Raw genomic sequence first — 21,133 nt, 5'->3', positions numbered from 1 at the left:
GAAGTATACCTTGGTAAATGGCAGCACTTTACATTGATTTTAAAGAGAACTACTTAAAACAAAAAATTTTATTTTTTATGTTAAATCCTTAGTAGATTAATTTTCTAAGGCTTTTACAATTAATTAAGTTTGTCATCATTCTAACTTTATCTAAAAATGTAGGGTTTTTCTTAATATAAGTATCCCACCATAGGTTTATTAGCAATAGTAAGGTTCACTCACGCAAGAAATGTTTAAAACCTCAAAGGAAAATATATAATTATCTCTTGCAAAATCTGTCTCAATCTTTCAGGACAAGTTTTGCTTCCCCCCACCCCCTTTAAATTATGTCTTGGTTTAGTGATCATCCACTCAGATCCCCAAACTGCTGACTTCATATAATCGGTCTCTTAGCAAAAATACTTGAAACTTGGTTTAGAGATTAGTTAGACACCCAAACTGCTGACCTCACATGGTCTCTTAGCTAAGGTACTTGACATTCAGGCTATATATGAAGTGGCCTATAGATACTTGTTTCACAGTAAATCCCAGTAGGCACAGAACTATAAGGAACTGTCTGCTACGTTTCTTCTTAATCCCATACAAACATCAATTGAGGTATTTTCTTGTCTTAAGATAAATATTTGAGGGAAAAAAAATGAGTTTCAAATAACTGATTAAAATTAGACCTCTCTGGCTTGTACATTCTCTGAAGACTTCCTTTAGTAACTTAAATATCTACAAATATCTTGTATGATTCCAAGAAAAACAAAAACAGGACTATTTTAGCAAATGTATAGGACAAAATAGTATGCAATGAGAAATTGGTATCACAGAATAATCAAATGTATTGCTGTTGCATTTTTACTAGTTATAAAAATGACTTATCCTTCAGTAAAAGAAAACTTTCTACTTCATTTAACCTAGCCTATTAATTTCTTGTGGTGTATAATTTGGGAAATGCTTATATAAAAGCATATTTAAAAGTAGACCAGCCGGAACTGGTTTAGCTCAGTGGATAGAGCGTCGGCCTGCAGACTGAGGGGTCCCAGGTTCGATTCCGGTCAGGGGCATGTGCCTGGGTTGCGGGCACATCCCCAGTAGGGAGTGTGCAGGAGGCAGCTGATCGATGTTTCTCTCTCATCGATGTTTCTAGCTCTCTATCTCTCTCCCTTCCTCTCTGTAAAAAATCAATAAAATATATTAAAAAAAAAAAGTAGACCAAATTAAGCATAAATACATAAATACATGATTCAATGAAATCTATATCTAAAGCAAAGCTGTAACATAACCACAGAAAAAAAATGTAAAATCAGATATTCTACAAGAAGTAATTATGACGCCCTAACCGGTTTGGCTTGTCAGCCTGAGAACTCAAGGGTCCCAGGTTCGATTCTGGTCAGGGACATGTACCTTGGTTGCGGGCACATCCCCAGAGGGGAGTGTGCAGGAGGCAGCTGATGATGTTTCTCTCTCATCGATGTTTCTAACTCTCTATTCCTCTCCCTTCCTCTCTGTAAAAAAATCAATAAAAAATTTATTAAAAAAAAAAGAATTATGACATAAGATATCCAAAAAACCTCAAAGTTTTTAGTGTTTCTTTACAAATAAAGTGCCTATATCCCAATAAATGTTCCTCATATATTATTTTTACTGTTGAGTTCTTCTAGAGTCAAAGTCCACAATTCACGCTTGAAGCATGTGCTTTTAGTAAATAAAATCTATCAAGTCCCCATTTCCTATGCAATTAATAAGCATACTCAGGTAGAAAACTACGTAATAGAAATCTGTGGGGAAAAAGCTATATTTGTTTACATAGTTTATAACAGTATTAACTAAGAACGGGCACTGCAGTTCTAAAATGCTATGGCCCTGCATCAAACTAAGCCAGAAGGCCAGAGTATAGTTAAAGGGTATAGACAAAAATAGAGCAAACTTAAGACTATGCCCATTTGACTTCATTAGCACAACCTGAACTAATAATGGAGTCCAACTCTGAATGGGTCAGTTAATTTATTTAAAATGTCACTGAGGAATTATATAAGGCAGGATAAAAGAGACCTATTTTACTATACTCAGTTATTGCTCTTTTTTTTATATTTGGGAATATGTGAACACCTTTTTTCCTGAAATATAAAGGCTGAGGAAATGTTGTATTGAGGGTACTATAACCCAAAGTACAACATTTCTTGGCCTTTGTAATTGCTCCATCAAGGTCAATTAACCACTATAGAAATTTAATAAGCAGAGGGCCTGTTAGTGTGCCATTTACTGGCAGATAATGTCTGGGGGAGATACATGGAGTACCACTAGACGCTTACTAGGAAGCAACCAGGAGAATATACTTATGTGCCTTGGGCTCAGTAGGGGGGGAAAAACACACCTGCCTTTTACTGCAACAGTCTATTGCTGGCTTGAAGCAGGTTACAAAGAAACTTCCCAAAGTAAAAAAGAAAAGCTCTTAAGATTTAAAAACAAAGTGATGTAGCAGGAAAATGGATGGTTCAGTTCATATAAGCCAAGTAATTTCCACAGTTGTCGATAGATGGACACTTAATTCTGTATTACTATAAAACTTAGTTTTGTTCCCATCAATGCAATTCAAATTAAAAACAGAAAGACGGTAGGAAATTATTTAAGTGTGGTATTATCTTAATATAAATCTAAAAGTCAGGTTTTACAATTAGAATTGAGAAGAAAAATAAAAACCATTGCTCTCATGATGTAACTACAGACTAATCAAAAGGGACAGAAGAATAGAGCTAAAATAACAAAGTAAAGAATAATAATTTAACTGGTTTTTTTATTGCCAAAAATGCTGTACAAATTTTATAAATGTAGATTTGGGTACTAAGTTTTCCTTTCAGAAAATGTGTTTTAATTGCTGATGTCTTTTGGTCAAAACAATACCACTTCAGGTAGAAGCCCACCAAAAAAGCTTTAAGTTTGCTTCAAGCTTTGCTCATACCTGACATCAAAGGAAATCTGCCTAAATAGGATAAAGAACAGTCAACTCAATATTGGCCATATTTTGATTGTTATTTGTTTGCTCCACTTTGTTTTTTATCTTGTTTAATTTTTACTTTTAAAAAAAATATTTTTATTGATTTCAGAGAGGAAGGGAGAAAGGGACAGAAACATCAATGATGAGAGAATCACTGATAGGCTGCCTCCTGCATACCCCATACTGAGGATTGAGCCTGCAACCCGGGCATGTGCCCTTAACTGGAATTGAACCCAGAACCCTTCAGTCCCCAGGCCTGCGCTCTATCCCCTGAGCCAAACCAGCTAGGGCTCATTTCTATTTCTTTAAATAATGTTATATTTCACTTGGAGATTGTCTTTTCTCACTCAAATTACAACAGAGATTATCTATACCTACTGCCATTGCTCCTCATTTGATATACTTCAATTAAGCCCCTAGTACGTTCATTCCTCTGTAATCTATAAGACTCATGGCCAGATGTTGCTTACTCATTCTGATAGGTCTTCTTACTCCTGCAAAGACTACCAGCACCTCAAAACAACTTCGTAAGTCTGCCTTCTGTTAGTAGGGACTATTTACTAGTTGACTCATTTCCAATCACTTTTCTTTATTTAAAAAAAGTTTAGTTTCTCTTCTTTAAATATTTTTAAAAGATGATCAGAAAGGAAGCCTAAAGTACATCTTAAATGGACTCGAACTGAATGTTCTTTGAAGGTGAACATAATTCATTACTTCGTTTGCCTTTTCAAATACTAATTACAACAAACTGCCAAAAATATAGTATTAGTAGATTTAATAAATGAGTAACTAACTAAATAGACAAAGATTTGCTCAGAATATTTAACTAACTTAAAAAACATTTAATAAACTCTTAATATATGTATTGAGGCAATGAAAGGTACCAGGAAAAAAAAGAGAGCTCTAGCCTTCAAAAGCCTCTGCCTAGGAGGGAAGAAAACATGTGAAAAGATTATCACAGTAGAGTTAGGTATAAAGTACTCTGAGAACATCCTACAATAAAAGGCTAATATGCAAATAGACCGAACACAGAACCACCAAACAACTGGACGCTATGACATGCGCTGACCACCAGGGGGCAGAGCATGGAACATGGTAGGCATGGGCCGCAGGGGGATGGTGGAGCAGGTGAGTGAGGGCACCAGACCAAGGCAGGGCACCAGTTGCTGTCATCGGGGTGAGCCTCTGGTGGTTACTGAAAATTCTTTGCTCCCAAGTGCCATGGTCCTCCCTGGCGATTGCACCTGCTGCCAGCGCCAGCCCCGCTCACACCCACTGCTGGCAGCAAAGCTGTTATTTGCACCTGCTGCTGGCACTGGCCCCGATCGCTCGGTGCCATCAGTGGGTGCAAGTGGCGGCTGCTGGCCCCAGTCGTCCCTCAGGGCTTCTCCACCTATCCCTGCTCCTGAGCAGCAATCGGGGCTGGAACTCGCCTCTCACACCTGCCACCAGCGCCAGTGCCAGAGCAGTTGCTCACACCTACTGCAGGTGCTGGTCCCAATCGCTTAGCGCCGTTAGTGGGTGCTAGCGCGGTTGCCATCCCCAATCGCCCCTGAGGGCTTCTCCACTTCCCCCTGCTTCTGAGGGGTGATTGGAGCAACAGCCACCGCTTGCACTCACTGCTGGCGCTGGCCCCAATCGCTCCGTGTGCCAGGCGGGGGTATGGAGGATGGGCCGAGACCTGCCCCTGTGCCCACCACAGCCTCACGGCCCCACAGTTTCTTTCAAAGTGCACGAATTCACGCACTGGATCCCTAGTAATAGATTCCACAATGAACAGTTTGTTCATAAGTGATCTATCACTTTGTGGTAAGTGGCTACACAGGCTACTTTCGTGGGAGAACATTAAACTCATCCCCTTTAAGATCTCAAAAAATTATATATTCCAAATACTCTATTAACTTTTCATTAACTCTCAAAGGCTGAATGTACCATGTTTAGCCCCTTTTCATCATTATATGCCAACTGTATAGCTTACTATTGTGATTACAGTCTCTAGGACACCACCCAATAACAGAAAAATACTAGCAAGAAAATCTGTTACTTTGTTCTACTCACACTAATTCTCTAATCACACACACACACACACACATACACACACACACACAAAAGGCCCTCTTTTAAAAGTACTAAACCATGTAATCTACAGACCTAATTAACATATTAAGTTGCATAGGTAGTATCATTATATCCAAGAACAGTTTATAAAAGAATTAGAAAGGCCACCAGAATATACCTGTGTCTAGGACAGTGATGGCGAACCTTTTGAGCTCAGTGTGTCAGCATTTTGAAAAATCCTAACTTAACTCTGGTGCCATGCCACATAGAAATTTTTTGATATTTGCAACCACAGTAAAACAAAGATTTATATTTTTGATATTTATTTTATATATTTAAATGCCACTTAACAAAGAAAAATCAACCAAAAAAATGAGTCCGCGTGTCACCTCTGACACGCGTGTCATAGGTTCGCCATCACTGGTCTAGGAGATCCAGACAGTGGGTTCTGTGTTATTAGCTAAGTAGGCAATAAGTTTTATAGAATGGGCCATCTATTAACTCCATATCATTTAAATGTCACAGCATTTCATTGGGTCATGCTGACATTGTACTGTGCTATACTATAAATAAGAAAATAAATATACCATTCATTAGTATTTCCCCAATAAAAAATCTTTTTAAATGTGAATAATCATGATATAGCAACCTTTTAATAATCAGGTATTAAACCAAGCATTTTCTTTATCCACAGGAGACAATGACAAGCTTTACTCTAAATCATGTTATTTAGTAGTAATTTGTACTCTAAGTCAGAGTAAAGCAAAATAATTTATTTATTTGAAGTGAAATTAGATTACCCAGGAGTAAGTATTTGGACAGGTAAAGGTCTAAACACAGTCTTTAGAAGTTTAAAATCACTTTTTCCTCCATAATCACTATCAACATACTGCAGTCATTGGCATACTTACCACACTGACTGAATTTTTCTTTTAGTTTCTGCCAAGTCAAGTCAAAAGGCAGCTAGAATGAAAAAAGGTATTAGTAACAGATATACAAGGCACAAAATAATTTTAAGTATCCTTTATATTTAGTTGCTTACATTTCTGACAAATATCTGGTTGCCTTTGGAGCCTATTCTGTCTCTCATTCCGCTTCCCATGGGACCTGATAGGAATCCTCGATCCATATCGATGCTTCTTTCCAGTATTGCTCCTATACCTGGTCCCATTCTATCAAAGCTGGAGCTCATCCGATCCAGTCCCATCCCCATTCCTCCAGTCACACTGTTCATGCCACCCATTCCACCACCTGGATTTTCAGGAAGGGATGAGAGGATTTGGAAGTTTGGTGTTTTTATTTTAAAATCAGAAGAAGGAAGAGGAAGAAAGAGAAGAGGGAAAGAATCATTTTTGAGAAAGAAAGGAAGAGAAAAATTAATTCGTTTACGCAATTAGATAATATGTAAGCATAAAAATTATTTCATACACACAATTTAACAATCTTCCAAGGAACAGAATTTAATTTGGTATACATTTGGTTAGTTGAATGTTAATGGCTAATTGAATTTGTTAATTTTAGCCAGTACATAATACATTATATACATATACTTTTATAAAGTTACTGTATACTCTGACCATAAAGTTCATCAAATGTTATATAGTTTTTCTACCAATTACATTATCCATTAATGTTATAGTGTTTATCCTCATTTTTATTTTCTAATAATGCACCAAGCTTAAAAATTGCTAGAACAAAAATAAATGGGGCAAATTCAAATCATTCAACTCCAACACACCAACTGTTGCTCTCATCATACTCTCCTACATAATATTATTTCCCTAGCTTCCCTTTCACCTCAGTTTCACATACAATTTCTTTCTGTATCAATTCAATTTTCAATAACCATGGAAACATATAACTTTTAATCCAATGTTATACAAAACTTGAGGAGGTAGCAACAAAAAAATGAAATCATACCCCTTTAGCCAGAACTTAAGAATTTAGCTCAGAGCACATATGTACTTCATTCTAGGTGTTGAGTCCTCTTTAAATATCCTAGTACTACTCATTCTCAAAACTTATCCTTTTTTCTCATACCTAAAATCCGCATACATAGAAATTCTAAAAATTAGCATCACCCTCAAATTGTCTTTTGGTGGATAACATATAAAATTAGCAAAAAAGTATAAACACTGAGGTGAAAACCAGAAGGTAGGGAAGTTAGCATTAACAGGAAAATGGCCAGGGCTGAAGAGATGATGAAAAGAAGGAATAAAATGAGAAGCAAAGGACAATGGAAATAGGTATCTTCTGCTGAGAGGATTTATGAATTCACTTAGAACAGTTCAAATAGACTATGTTTCCTATTGGTGATTTTCCAAACAATTAAAGGAAGTCAATAAGGTATGGAGAGCTCATAGAGACATGATTCAATAAGCAACAGAAGTCAAAAACTAAGCTATGTGTTAAGCCTTAAGGCATAAAGTGTTGTAGTGGAAACAGATGGAAGAGATTCAGCACTCCCCAGTGTTTCAACTACTCTTAATTCTACCACAGGAAAGGTTTAATAGGAGAGGAAACATGCATCTCTTTCAACCTTATCCCTCAACTTCAGGTCTCTCTCTAGAAGAGTTATATGTGGGGAAATTCACCTGTTTCTTCCAAAAGACAAAGAAGGTATTCGCAGGTGAAATAAACTAGAAACCAATAGCAGTTGTAGAGAATAAGCAAGGGAACTAAGTTGGTGCAAAGGTAAAAGTTGTTTTGACACATGGTCAGAGAAATCCCCAGATTTCTTAGTTGGAAAGGAGATTCTTGGGTTGTCTTATGGTTAACACATACTTTGGTGTTAGTTTAGAAATATCAAAGAAGTAAAATTCGAAGTTATTGAGAAATTTCAGTGATCAAACAGAAAAGCTCAGTAAGTATCAAAGTTTCTCTAAATTTTAACAAGACATTAACATATAAGAACAAAGTATTACTATACTACAATAACTACTCTTGCAGTCATTTGCAAGCATACAAATATTACTGAATAAATTCTAGTAAAATTTAAACCTACTTATTCCAGATCCTACTGGACCCATGTTAGAAGCTCCTATTCTTCCTGCAAACCCTCCAATCATTGCACTGCCTAAACAAGGATGGAAAAATAACACACTAATTAATTTAAATAATCATACTTCAAAAGTCCCAAGGTACTATGCTCTCAGAAGATGTACAGTAACTGAAAAGTACAGTCTTCTAGAAATAGGGTTCAAATGTGTAAGACAGTGAAAAAGAGAGCTAGTACATTAAAATCCATTTTCTTCTAGTAATAAATTGTGTGAAATATTATAAATTTCCAATTTTTCACACAAAAAGGAGAAACATACTTTAAAAAAAATAACCTGCGTAAAGAAAAGAAGTATGCAGCCAGCCTACCAAGTCTACCAAAGGAATCTCCAAAGCCTCGATTTATTCCAATATCACCACGTCCAAAATCTCTCTCCACGCTACTAGTCATTGCACCACGGTATAGCTCTGAAAAAATCATGCAACAAATTAACCCCTTTTCAAGTATATCAATAAACAGTAATTCATTGAAACTAAAGTGACAGCAAAAGTGACAAATACAAAAAAGGTCTGTGATGTACCCAACTTACCTCACATGCTACATATATCTCATTTCACTGTGCATGTCCCTATTAAGAAGTGCCCACAAATGCCCTCTGAAGACATCTATAGTACCCACCCCTAAGTATGGGGGGAACATCTATATATATATATAAAAGCCTAAGCGACCGTTATGAGAGAACAACCGAATGACTGGAATGACTAGTCGACCAGTTGCTATGATGCACACTGACCACCAGGGGGCAGATGCTCAATGCAGGAGCTGCCCCCTGGTGGTCAGTGCACTCCCACGGGGGAGTGCCACTCAGCCAGAAGCCGGGCTCACGGCTGGTGAGCACACCTGCAGTGGTGGGAGCCTCTCCTGACTCCGCAGTAGCACTACCAAGCGGCAGCAACAGGTGCAGTAAACTGGGATGAGTGCAAGCAGCACAGCATATGGCCCTGGATCTGGCTCCTCCCTGGCCACCTGCTGCTTGGCGCACTGCTACACCCCTTAGAGGATGTCCGACTGCCAGTTTAGGCCCAATCCCCACTGGCCTGCGGGGATCGAGCCTAAACTGGCAGTCGGACATCTCTCTCACAATCTGGAGCCCTTTGGGGGCCTAAACCAGCAGTCAGACATCCCCCTAGGGGTCTTGGATTGCGAGAGGGTGCAGGCCAGGCTGAGAGACACCCCCGCCAGTGCACAAATTTCGTGCACCGGGCCTCTAGTTTTAAAATATTAAGTTAAACAAAATGTAGCATATAAAACCCACTACATACATTTACCTACCTCCCATCCGGCCAACTCCTCCAAATCCTCCCATGCTATTCATTGCTTCCAGACCACCAAACCCAATTCCTATGGAATAAAGAATAATTTTGAGATGTGGCTATCAGCTGTCTAGCTAAAAGATGCATTTGTAAAGTTAAGTCTCACCAGTAAGCTCTTCATCTACCCTAACTTGTGCACATCATCTTCTATATCCCTTAAGTATGTACCAGGCTCAATTTACTGCTATTTTTAGAAAGTGAGCCAACAATAAACCATGACTTTTTTCCCTTGGAATTCTCAATACAGGTCCTTATTTACTAAAAATGGCGATGGGTACATACAAAAAACAGGTGCTTATACATACCTCCTCCAATTCTATTCATTCCTCCAAAACCTGGACCATCCATTCCCATACCTCAAATAAAATACACAGTATGTACTTCAGTAATCTTATTTTTATGACTAAAGAATGACATAATGTAATAAAATAAAATAGATACCACTGGTTTAGTCACAATGGAACACTAAGAGAAGCAGCAGGACATAGGTGGGATAGTTTAAAGTGCTATGCCGCCGAAACCAGTTTGGCTCAGTGGATAGAGCGTCGGCTTGCGGACGGAAGGGTCCCAGGTTCGATTCCGGTCAAGGGCATGTACCTGGGTTGCGGGCATATCCCCAATGGGAGATGTGCAGGAGGCAGCTGATCGATGTTTCTCTCTCATCGATGTTTCTAACTCTCTATCTCTCTCTCCCTTCCTCTCTGTAAAAAATCAATAAAATATATTTTAAAAAAAAATCTAAAAAAAATAAAAAATAAAGTGCTATGCCACAGCAGATGTCTAGTCATGAGTCTTCAAAAAGGCTTCTTTGAATATTTATTAGACAAGAAAAGAAAATTCACTGGTCACACGCATGTTCACTTAGAAAATATCTAGAACTAGATTTTTATTTTTTATTTTTGCAGAGCAGACAAAAGATATCACTATCACTGATTTCCCCCCCGCCCCAAACAAACAAAGAAGTATCACTATAGCAGATTTAGACATCAGGTCAGAATCCTCTACACATGATAGCTAAGGGAGCAATAAGAAATTAAAGAATAAAAATAGTATGTGTTTAAGACGTTGGAAGATCTAACAGTAAGGAAGAAAATCTCCATCTGTTTGGATCAAAATGATTAGCATAACTATTCCCACAATTTAAAGTGTATCTATAGCATCTCAAAAAAAAAAAAAAAAGAATCTGATCACATTTATTAGTCTATCAATTAAAATAGCAGTTCTCGAAGTATGGTCTGGGGACCATGGAGGGCCAAATAGGTCAAAACTATTTCATTCATATTAAGATACTATTTGACTGTTTTACTCTCATTCTCTCATGAGTATAATGTGGAATTTTCCAAAAACTACATGATATATGATAGTGTAACAAACTAAATGTGGAAAATACAAATAGCATCACTGTCTTGCATTAAGCCCAATATTAAAGAGATGTACAAAAAGGTAAAACAATGCCACTCTTCTAATTCTTTTGTGTTGGAAAATATAATTTATTTTCCTACAATGTATATTTATGGCCCTGGCCAGTGTGGCTTAGTTGGTTGGGTGTTGTTCTATGCACCAAGGGGTTACTGGTTCAACTCCTAGTCAGGGCACATGCCCGGGTTGTGGGTTCAATCCCAAGTAGGGGGCATGGAGGAAGCAGTTGATCAATGTTTCCCTCTAGCATCAATGGTTCTCTTCCTCTCTCCCTCTCCTTTCCTCTCTCTCTAAAAATCAACTTTAAAAATCTTTTTTAAAAAGTATATTTATGCCCTAACCGGTTTAGCTCAGCAGATAGAGCATCGGCCTGCGGACTCAAGGGTCCCAGGTTGATTCTGGTCAAGGGCATGTACCTTGGTTGCGGGCACATCCCCAGTGGGGAGTGTGCAGGAGGCAGCTGATTGATGTTTCTCTCTCATCGATGTTTCTAACTCTCTATCCCTCTCCCTTCCTCTCTGTAAAAAATCAATAAAATATATATTTTTTTAAAAAGTATATTTATGATAACATAATGGATTTATTCTTTTTAAATGAATTTATAAATGTTTTAATTTCTAATATAGTAAATATTAATATAACCATATAACTATAAGTACTTTGGAACCCTCAACAAATTTTAAGAGTATAAAAGAGTTCTAAAACCAAGAAGTTTAAAAACCAATTTTCAAAACTAAACTGTAAGTTCAGGTGAAGAGCTGAGTGCTACGTAAAAAGCTACCTGCCTAACTGAATATGCAAATTTAAATTGCTTATTATATGGTAGACTTTCAGCCATTCCACATATAATGTATATCTATGATATGCAAGGCTCTATGTTGAATATTCACCTTCTGCCTTAAAACCATTTCAAAACTCCACAGTACTGAAAGACCAGCTACAGTACAGCTGGGCTCAGAGAAAACCTCCTGACATTTGCCCATCCTCTTTCATGTTCTTTGCTCCCCAAAGTTTCATCCTTTTTCAAACTGAAGTGACATCCTAAATATCAACTATAAATGCAGTCTTTAAACATTATTACAAACTAGTAAATGTGAGTTTTATGACCTAGCAAATGTGTAATTTAAAAAGAAATAAAGTTAGAGTACTTACCAGTTGGACCTAAATTTCCCATTACACCACCTATGTTCAACTGGCTGGCACTAATAGGCTGTCCACCTGGACCAAGTCCCATTCCAATGCCTCCAAGACCACCTGAAACACAAATATAATAATATTACCAATCCATCTATGATTATCTAACTGGCACTACAATTTTTTCAAGAGCTATAAGCCTGTAAATTTAAATGTAGTATCCCTAAAACTTCACAAATTTGTAAATAAGACCACTGGTTCTTGTTTTCACTGGAATGCAGCACAGTGAACCCTCACTACAATCCTATCTAATAAGAGAGTAATATGCAAACTAACCATCACTCCATCACAAAGATGATGACGGCCATGGAGCTGGAGTGAGCAGGAGGGTTGGGTTGCCCCAGGCGATGGAGGAAGCCAAGCTTCCCGCCTGCCCTGGGCTCTGCTCAGGGCTACTAGGTTTCAATTACAGAAGATAAATAAATCCCAGGTACCTGCTTTAGCCGGCGGTGGCCTCTGCTCAAGGAGGGGCTGGGAGCCTAGGTTACCACAGGCAACCCAGGATTCCAGCCGACCTGGGCTCCGCTCAAGGCTATAAAGTTTCAATTATAAAGATAAATAAATCCCAGAGATTGACTTTTAGAGAGAGAGGAGGGGAGGTGAGGAGAAGAAAACAGAGAGAGAGGAGAGAGACATCCATGTGAAAGAAACACACCCATTGGTTGCCCCCGCATGCACCTGGACAGGGCTGAGGATCGAACCTGCAACCCAGCCAGGTATGTCGTGCCCTTGACTGGGAACCAAACCCGAGACCCTTTGGTACAAGGGCTGGTGCTGTAACCGCTGAACAATACCAGCCAGGGCACAACACTCGCCCTTTTAAATCTACTGCCGTGGGTCCTGGGTTCAGGCCTGTGGTCTTCCAACCTGATTGTTCACTGGCCTTTAAAAGATCTAAACTTTTTTTTTACATTCTTAAGTTGACATCTAAAACTTTTCATCATCAATTTACGGTTACTTAGAGTATTTTAAGTATTGACATTTCAAAATGAAACTTTTAAATAAATACGTTTAAATAATACATTACTCTTTTACATAAATCCACGGGGATCTATATACCATTGCAATTGATACCCATCATCTTCCATTTTAACACACAAACCAGAATAAGACAGGAATCTACATAAATTCTTTTTTTCTTGAGCTCATTTCCATTCCACTTTCCTCTCAAAGCTTTATCCAAAATAATATGTTTTTATACTTGAAAGTGTTTTTTAAGCATCTTTCATATTTTTTTGCATGAAAATCAGGTGTAATAAATAGAAATGTAAACTGTTTCAAATATATCACAGAAAAAAAAAAATCCCAGAAAGAGGCTGGGGCTTGGGTCGCCGGGGGGGCGTGACCCACCTAAAAATGGCCCTCAGCCCCTCACCCAGGCTGGCCAGGCACCCCAGTGGGTGCCCCCCCCACCCTGAAGGGGCTGTGGCCAGCCTGAAAACGGCCCTCAAAAAAAACAAAATAAATACTATGCTGCTGTAAAAAGGAAGGAACTCTTACCATTTGCAACAGCATGGATGGAACTGGAGAGCATTATGCTAACTGAAATAAGCCAGTCAATGAAGGAAAAATACCACATGATCTCACTCATTCATGGATAATAGAGACCATTATAAACTTTTGAACAATAATAGATACAGAGGCAGAGCTGCCTCAAACAGATTGTCAAACTGCAGCGGGAAGGCCGGGGAGGGTTGGGGGGCAGGAGGGAGGGGGGTAAGAGATCAACCAAAGGACTTGTATGCATGCATATAAGCATAACTAATGGACATAAGACACTGGGGGGTAGGGGAGGCTAGGGGACTGTCAAGGGCGGGGGGGAAAAAAAGGACACATATGTAATACCCTTTGTAATACTTTAAGCAATAAAAAAAAAAAATTAAACTTATCCGGCAACCTGAAAAAAAATATATATATATAAAGTATAAATGTAGCCCTAACTTGTTTGGCTCAGTGGATAGAGCGTTGGCCTGCGAACTGTAGGGTCCCAGGTTCAATTCCGATCAAGGGCATGTACCTTGGTTGCGGGCACATACCCAGTACAGGGTGAGCAAGAGGCAGTTGATAGATGTTTCTCTCTCATTGATGTTTCTAACTTTCTATCCCTCTCCCTTCCTCTCTGTAAAAAATCAATAAAATATATTATTTTAAAAAAAGGTATAAATGTAATAGAGCAGCAGTTCTCAACCTGTGGATCGCAACCCTCACCCAGGCTGGCCAGGCACCCCAGCAAGACCCCCACCCTGATCTGGGACACTCTTCAGGGCAAACCAGTGGCACCCACCCATGCACCAGGCCTCTATCCTATATAATAAAAGGGTAATATGCAAATTGACCCTAATAGCAAAACGACTGGGAATGACTGGTCACTATGACACACACTGACCACCAGGGGTCAGATGCTCAATGCAGGAGCTGCCTCCTGGTGGTCAGTGTACTCCCACAGCGGGAGCTCTGCTCAGCCACAAGCCAGGCTGACGGCTGCCAGCACAGCCGTGGTGGCGGGAGCCTCTCCCACCTCCTCAGCAGCGCTAAGGAAGTCCGACTGCAGCGTAGGCCTGCTCCCCGCTGGCAAGTGGACATCCCCCGAGGGCTGCTGGGCTGCCAGAGGGATGTCTAACTGCCAGCTTAGACCCGATCCCCCAGGGAACGGGCCTAAGCCAGCAGGTGGACATTCCCAGAGGGGTCCTAGACTACGAGAGGGCACAGGCAGGGCTGAGGGTCCCTTCTGAGTGCACAAATTTTTGTGCACAAGGGAATCTAGTACCATCTATAATAATAAAAGCATAATATGCAAATTGACCGAATGGCCAAACAGAACGACTGTCCAGACAACCATGCTATGACACGCACTGGCACCAGGTCAGCCAAGGCGGTAGGACATGATTGGTCGGGGGGCCCCATCATTGCCCTATAATCACCCCGCAGAGGGAAGCCCAGGCTACCTGGCCAGCAGCTATGGTGGGTGGGCGGGGCCTCCCTCTGTTGGGCATTTGATTGCGGGGCTCTGAAACTGCGAGGGCAGGGGCCAGGCTGAGAGAACCCCCCCCCCCCGCCCAGTGCATGAATTTTGTCCACCGTGCCAGCCTCTAGTTTATAAATAATGAGAGATGTTTTATGAAGCAGTGTATCTTATATCCCAATTAAAGGCATATGGAAAAGGACTAATAAGATACCAAGAGGATTTTGAATATTATATCACCTTGTATGTGGTATACATATCTGAAAATGAGACTTTCTCAAATTTTTAGAACCACTTAAGATCTAAGAATTCCTTTTAAAATGGCTCAAATAAAATTAAAACGTCAATTACCATGAAAATATTGAATAAAGAAAATGTTATATTACCTACTTTTATCTTTGACATAAATACATATTTATATTTACAATAGAGGCCTGGTGCATGAAATTCATACAAGGGTAGGGTACCTAGGCCTAGCCGGTCATCAGGACCGATCGGGGCTTTCCAGCTGCCGGCCGGGGCCTCCCTTCCTTGGCTGCCGGCTACTGCCTGGGGCCTCCCTTCATTTCACACCGCCACCTGGTGGTCAGCACACGTCATAGCGAGCGATCGAACTCCTGGTCTCCCGGTCGAACTCCAGAGGGAATACTCTGCATATTAGCCATATATATATATATATAAAGTGTTTTCACATCTACTATCCATAGATGAGGAAATTTTCACAGGGGTCGCCTAAGACCATCGGAAAACATATATATAATTACGTATTGTTTTTGTGATTAATCACTATGCTTTAATTATGTTCAATTTGTAACAATGAAATTGGGGGTCACCACAACATGAGGAACTGTATTAAAGGGTCGTGGCATTAGGAAGGTTGAGAACCACTGTAATAGAAGATTTACTTTTTATATAAATAAATGAGTATTAATAGTTGAAAGGTAAATTGGGAGATTCTGCATAAAGCCAAGATCTTGAAAGATAACACCCTGAATGAGAAGGTAAACTTGGTGGAAATGGAAAGAACTGCCCTATAAAAGAAGGGGCAATATTCAAAGATACATGTGCTGAGAATTTTCTAGCTTATCCTTTAAAAAGAGTATACATTTTATGAAAGCTCAATAAATAGTAATCCACACCACTCACACTATAGTGAAAGTGCATACCAAAGACAAAGACCTTAAAATCAGCTATATGAAGAACACAGCTTACCTATAAAGAAAGGACAATTCAACAGATAGCTGACTTAATAGCAACAATAGAAGCCAGATGACTGGAATATTTTCAAAGTGCTAAGAGGAAATAACTATCAATCTTAAACTATACAACCAGTAAAACTATCTTTGCAGACAAAATTTAGAGAATTTACTTAAAAAACTGCTCACTGAGAGAGCTTTTAAAATATATGCTTCAGGAGGAAAAATTAGTGCCAGGGTCTAGAGAAATAATGACTTACGAGTGTCCCGACTAACGAGTTTTTCGAGATATGAGCCGTCACTCAGCCGATTTTTTGCTTTGAGTTGTGAGCTAAAATTCGGGTTACAAGCCAGCTTCAGATACCCCACCGCTAGGTGGCGCAGTTAACGTCACAGTGAACGCCACAACATCAGCCCAGCATCACGTGTCTCACTCGTTCACTTTAAGATTTGACATACGAGTAATTTGAGTTGCAAGCTCCGTCACGGAACGAATTAAACTCGTAAGTCAAGGCCCCACTGTAATAATAATACCTGACTTGTGGAATTTTAAAAAAGCAACATAGAAATAAAACACTGAGCAATAATAGCATATAATTCAATAGAAAAATAATTAGAATGAATGCATTCAAAGGTCACTCTACTACTGAGTAAAAGATAAGTACATTAACTTGAGACTTTATAAAGCTATATTAAAATTTCTAAGATAACCAATAAAAGAGAAAAAGCAAGAGTAGGAAAAAAGATGAGAATTAATCCAAATAAATCAATAAATGTGAATAAACAAAACAAAGCTGTTCTATCTATATTAATATTAGACAAAAGACTAATAAGTAGTTACTAAGTAAAAAAATCACTTTATAATGAAAAAAGTTTGATTCATTGGGAAAAAATATATTTTCTAAACTTGGAAGCACTTACTAAGTTAGCTTTAAAATATTTAAAGTAAAAACAAAAAATAAATAGGCAAATCCACCACTCTGGTGGGAGATTTTACTCTCTCTCTCTCTCTCTCTCTCTCTCTCTCTATATATATATATATATATATATAGATAGATAGATAGATAGATAGATAGATAGATATAAATATATATAGATAGATAGATAGATACATATATCTATCTATCTATATATCTATCTATATATATATATATCTATATATATATATAGATATATATATATATATCTACCTCAGTAATTGACAGCACAAGCAAAAAAAATATTATTAGGAGAGAGATAAGACCATTTAAATGACTTAAAAACTTGATTTACTAGACATATACAGAACACTACATACATCAAGCATACCTGGAAAATTTATTAAAATGTGCCATATATTAGGCCAAAATGCAAAGTCCAAATTAATTCTAAAGAATCACAATGATATAGCGTCCCAGGGGTGGGCAAACTTTTTGACTCGAGGGCCACAATGGGTTCTTAAAACTGGACCGGAGGGCCGGAACAAAAGCATGGATGGAGTGTTTGTGTGAACTAATATAAATTCAAAGTAAATATCATTACATAAAAGGGTACGGTCTTTTTTTTTTTTTTTTAGTTTTATTCATTTCAAACAGGCCGGATCCGGCCCGCGGGCTGTAGTTTGCCCACGGCTGCCCTAACCACACCCCTGCCAGCCTGATCGACGCCTAACTGCTCTCCTGCCGGCCCGATCGCCCCCAATTGCCCTCCCCTGCTGGCCTGGTTGGCCCCAACTGCCCTCCCCTGAGGCCTGGTCCCCGCCAACTGCCCTACCCTGTTGGCCAGGTCACCCCTATCTGCCCTCCCCTGCCAGCCTGGTCACCCCCAAGTGCCCTCCCCTGCTGGCTTGATTGCCCCCAAAAGCCCTCCCCTAACGGCCCAGTCGCCCCAACTGCCTTCCCTGCCAGCCATCTTGTGCCCACATGGGGCGGCCATCTTGTGTGAGGGTGTGATGGTCAGTTTGCATATTACCTCTTTATTATATAGGATTAACTTATGCAATACTCATGCCAATCCCATAAGTAAGTACTATTATCATCCTCATTTTACAGATGCTCTATTAAGACACATGTGTTAAGTACAATACATTGTGGTTTTATAATCCTTTGGAAAACATTTTAATAATACTGATCAATGAGTACACTTTGAGAACCTGTAAATCTGCTTCAGGATATTTATCTTAAGGAAATAACCAGAAACATACCAAATATTTGTAGACAAAAGTGCATGAATTACTCTATTTAGGGAAAAAAAGTTAGAACACCTAAATATAGAAAACAGTGAAATAGTTATGGAACATTCACATAATAGAATATTATACATCTGATAAAAGTATTTGGAAAGAATTTTCAACATGAAATAATACTTATACTTTATGTTGAACAAAAAAATACAAAATTATTACATGGTAATTCTCAACTATGTAAAAAATATACATAGAAGGAAAGACTGGAAAAAAATACCAAAAAATGTTATAATGGAGGTTGCTTGTGGGTGGTAAAATTACAAAGAGGTTTTTTTTCCCCCTCATGTATATAAAGTAACCAAATTTTTAGTGTATATATATATATATATATATATATATATATATATATATAGTATTTTTACAATGAGGAAAAGCTACCAAAGAGAGAAAAAAATGGCAAATATTTATTTTCTCAGTCTTCCTAATCAATCATCCCAAACTATCTCCATAATTCTAAACTAATTCCAAACCTTGGGCAATCTGGAATGAAAAAGAAAAAACTGTTCTGCTTAGCACATAATGAAATTGAAAAACAATAGTTTGTATTGTTTTTAATAGCTTTTACTTACGTGGTAATTGTGGTGTTTTATTGTCATGTGAACGATAGTCCTCATGAGGGACAGACTTGTCATCCTATTTGCAAAAAAATTGATTATAAGGTTACTATATAACGAAAATGATCTGAAATGTAGAGGACAGCAGATGAAAGATTTGAAAAGTTTGGAGAGATGAAGTGACATATAGGAACTCACCATTTTCACATGCATAGGTCTATCAAACAAAAACTGCCCATTGAACATAGCTGTTGGTTCAGTCAAGGAAAGCCAGTTAAGACAACTATAAAATTATACTTGAATACAAACATTTTTAATAATCCTATTGAGTCAGACTATCTTTAATATTTTACTCATTTGTTATTAGACTCTTCCATATATTCAAAAACTTCAATTCTTTGCTTTATAGTTTGATTCTATATATAAAATGTAATCTTTTAATTCAACCATTGAAAAATGAAAATTAACAAGGCTTCATTTAAAGCAATCGTATTAATTTAAAATAGATTGCATAACGGTCAAGAGCATGTATATATACAATTAATTGTGGCAGGAAGAAAAAATAGAAAAAGGTTCATACCAGACCTGTACAATATAGCTAATTCAAGTTTTAAGAGTGACTTTAGTACTTGGACATAGAAAAGGTTTTAGGTACTGGAGACTAAAGTCTAACACATATTTCTAAACCAGGAAACCTTAAATTCCAGGACTCCCAAAAAATGGTATTAAGCTTCTTCAACCTTATTAAATAATCCTAAAGTGTAAATTAGGATACAAATTGCTTGAACTGCTTCAATTGCTTGTTCAAAAGTGACTGTGCCCATTCCTCTGCTCTTGCCATCTTTGTCTTCTTTAATATCTGCCCGCTTTACAGTTCCAGCTATGCTGAACACTTCCTTTAGCTTCTTCCAACCAACTTTGAAGTCAAGCTTAATATAAAATTATATAAAGTTATGTACCTAATAAACCCCTCCCCATTTATAAATAATAAACAAATCTTTTCTAAACTCTCAAAACTATAAAGAACTATAATTCTTGTTAAGCAGTATATCAATATTCAAATAAAAAGATCTTAAGTTGTTTAAAATTAGTTAAGCTACATCTATGTTGTTCCTTATCCTTAATTTTTTTTAATTCCAAAAACAGTCTCTCACCAACTTGATCCTGTTCTGTACATTTGAAATTTGCACACCTATTTTTACTGAAAGAAATTCATATTTTGGAAAGTATTGTTGATCACTGACTTTCAAAAGCTTAGAACAAATGACAAACCAACTACAACATGCACATTCACAGAAATCAAATATTAAAGCTAAAGAAATCCATTTACCAATATGAACAAAAGTCACATAAAATAAAAGAACTGCTAAGTGTTTATAAATTCCAAGAACTGCTAAGTGTTTATAAATTCCAGTTCTTTTTAAAAAATTCTAAATACTTGTATATACACTCTATATAATTAACATATATAATTAAATTAGGTTTCAGCTTACAATAATTATGTTTGGCTTACTTAGTTAAAAATAAAATGTTCTATAAAGCTATAACCCATTTATGTAAATAAATAATCTCATAATTAGAACTATATCTGAATGACAAAATTTTAGACTAAAGCTTAAACTTACATTAGCAACAAAAATTGTGGAACCAAGTCTACCAGCCTGCAAATTACTGATAACCTCAGGAGGAATGTTTGGATTATTCAGAATGGAAGGTGGTAAATTCATCAACCCCGATCCCACATCGGGTACATGTCCTCCTGGAAATGATCCTCCTGTTCGTTGCAACGCCCTACGAGCATTTTCTCCATCAGGATCCTATAACACACATTGAATGTTAAATGCCACTAGATACATCAGAAAGTCTACACAATTAAAACAACAACTTCAAATTCTACAGTAGCTATCCCATCTGGGTTAAACTACTGGCCCTCTTAAAGAGTGAGCTTTTTTTCTCATCCAGATAATTCGGTCCCATAAAAACCTGTGGACAGATAAAGTATTACAGTCTCCAGGAATGTAAATTAAATACCTCTTTCCAATCACTAAAGTCACTTAAGAACTTGAAATTAGTTTAATTTTGCCCTGTACTAGTGTAAAAATATAGCACACATACACATAACTCAAACTCTTTTCTTTCCCAAATTCACTAATAGTGAATTGTTACCACTAC

At 37.9% G+C, this 21,133-nt stretch overlaps 1 protein-coding gene across 2 annotated transcripts in view; it reads right to left on the bottom strand.

The window, feature by feature from the left end:
• The window catches only part of MYEF2 (myelin expression factor 2), a 39,203-nt gene that overhangs the window by 3,394 nt on the left and 14,676 nt on the right, over nucleotides 1-21,133 (bottom strand). The window contains exons 6-16 of one of the 2 annotated variants that reach the window (XM_059702241.1): nucleotides 20,587-20,778; nucleotides 19,737-19,890; nucleotides 19,160-19,209; nucleotides 18,977-19,040; nucleotides 11,984-12,085; nucleotides 9,718-9,768; nucleotides 9,372-9,440; nucleotides 8,408-8,506; nucleotides 8,046-8,117; nucleotides 6,084-6,292; nucleotides 5,953-6,004 (exon numbers count right to left, since the gene is read on the bottom strand). In XM_059702241.1, the coding sequence (XP_059558224.1) occupies nucleotides 5,953-6,004; nucleotides 6,084-6,292; nucleotides 8,046-8,117; nucleotides 8,408-8,506; nucleotides 9,372-9,440; nucleotides 9,718-9,768; nucleotides 11,984-12,085; nucleotides 18,977-19,040; nucleotides 19,160-19,209; nucleotides 19,737-19,890; nucleotides 20,587-20,778 (1,114 nt within the window). The remainder of the gene's footprint in view (nucleotides 1-5,952; nucleotides 6,005-6,083; nucleotides 6,293-8,045; nucleotides 8,118-8,407; nucleotides 8,507-9,371; nucleotides 9,441-9,717; nucleotides 9,769-11,983; nucleotides 12,086-18,976; nucleotides 19,041-19,159; nucleotides 19,210-19,736; nucleotides 19,891-20,586; nucleotides 20,779-21,133) is intronic. The other variant, XM_059702244.1, reaches the window with a different exon arrangement.

The sequence above is a fragment of the Myotis daubentonii genome, chromosome 1 (assembly GCF_963259705.1).
Source record: "Myotis daubentonii chromosome 1, mMyoDau2.1, whole genome shotgun sequence".
Lineage (NCBI taxonomy): Eukaryota > Metazoa > Chordata > Mammalia > Chiroptera > Vespertilionidae > Myotis > Myotis daubentonii.
Note: the sequence above shows the minus strand (reverse complement) of the source record. Positions and strands in the feature narration are given on the sequence as shown.